The 706-nt window shown below is 66.3% G+C and overlaps 1 protein-coding gene across 1 annotated transcript in view; it reads left to right on the forward strand.

Annotated features, from left to right (window-relative positions):
- Nucleotides 1-430: 430 nt before the first annotated feature.
- Nucleotides 431-706, forward strand: part of SBF1 (SET binding factor 1) — a 28,052-nt gene continuing 27,776 nt past the window's right edge. The window contains exon 1 of the mRNA XM_006888107.1: nucleotides 431-703. Coding sequence (XP_006888169.1) covers nucleotides 431-703 — 273 coding nt within the window. The remainder of the gene's footprint in view (nucleotides 704-706) is intronic.

Below are 706 nucleotides of genomic sequence, written 5' to 3' on the forward strand. Positions count from 1 at the left end.
GACGATGAATAAGGATGATAGGAAGAATCAATGGTGTTGGCGAGGAGTACTGAACATCCAAAGGAAGAAATTTATGTTGGGTTAGAGGAAGAGCAGCCACGGCGCTCCTTACAGCCGAGGTGGGTCAAACTCGGTCAGGAGGGGCCAGTCCTGGGAAAAAGCCCTTCCCCCAGGAAAGGTGAGGGGCGGAGAAAGACCCTCAGTGAGAAGGATCAGTGCCTGTAAGGACGTCGGAGGGCGCGGGGCTGGCGCAGGGCAAGGCCGCTGTGAGTTCCAATCGACTTGTCAGCACATCACAAGCTTTTTAAAAGGACAGTCCTCATGTACAGCGGGGCTCGGGTGGGACAGGCCCTCCCGTCCCCCGCCCCTTAGGAAGCCCTGAGGGCAGAGCCAGGGTGCTTCCGGGCCCCTGGTTCCCAGGCTGGAAGCGATGCCCCCAGCCCCTCGGCCTGGGAACCAGTGTGCCACGTGGACCTCGGCCTCCTCAGAGCCGCCCTGCCTGCATGGCCGCCCGTCTCCAGCCACGAGCGGCTGGGGCGGACCCGGCGAGAGAACCCCGGCAGAGGAAGCCGGACCGACACGACCCACCCGCCCCGCAGCTGACCCACCCGGGCCGCCGTCCGCGTCACCCGCTCCGGGGCGGGGCCTCGCCCCACGGCCCGCCTCCGCCCCGGCAGGACCACTTGGGAGCGCCCCGCGCTCGGTC

This window comes from Elephantulus edwardii, unplaced genomic scaffold, assembly GCF_000299155.1.
Source record: "Elephantulus edwardii isolate Elephantulus edwardi_28Jun2011 unplaced genomic scaffold, EleEdw1.0 scaffold00064, whole genome shotgun sequence".
NCBI classification, from domain to species: domain Eukaryota; kingdom Metazoa; phylum Chordata; class Mammalia; order Macroscelidea; family Macroscelididae; genus Elephantulus; species Elephantulus edwardii.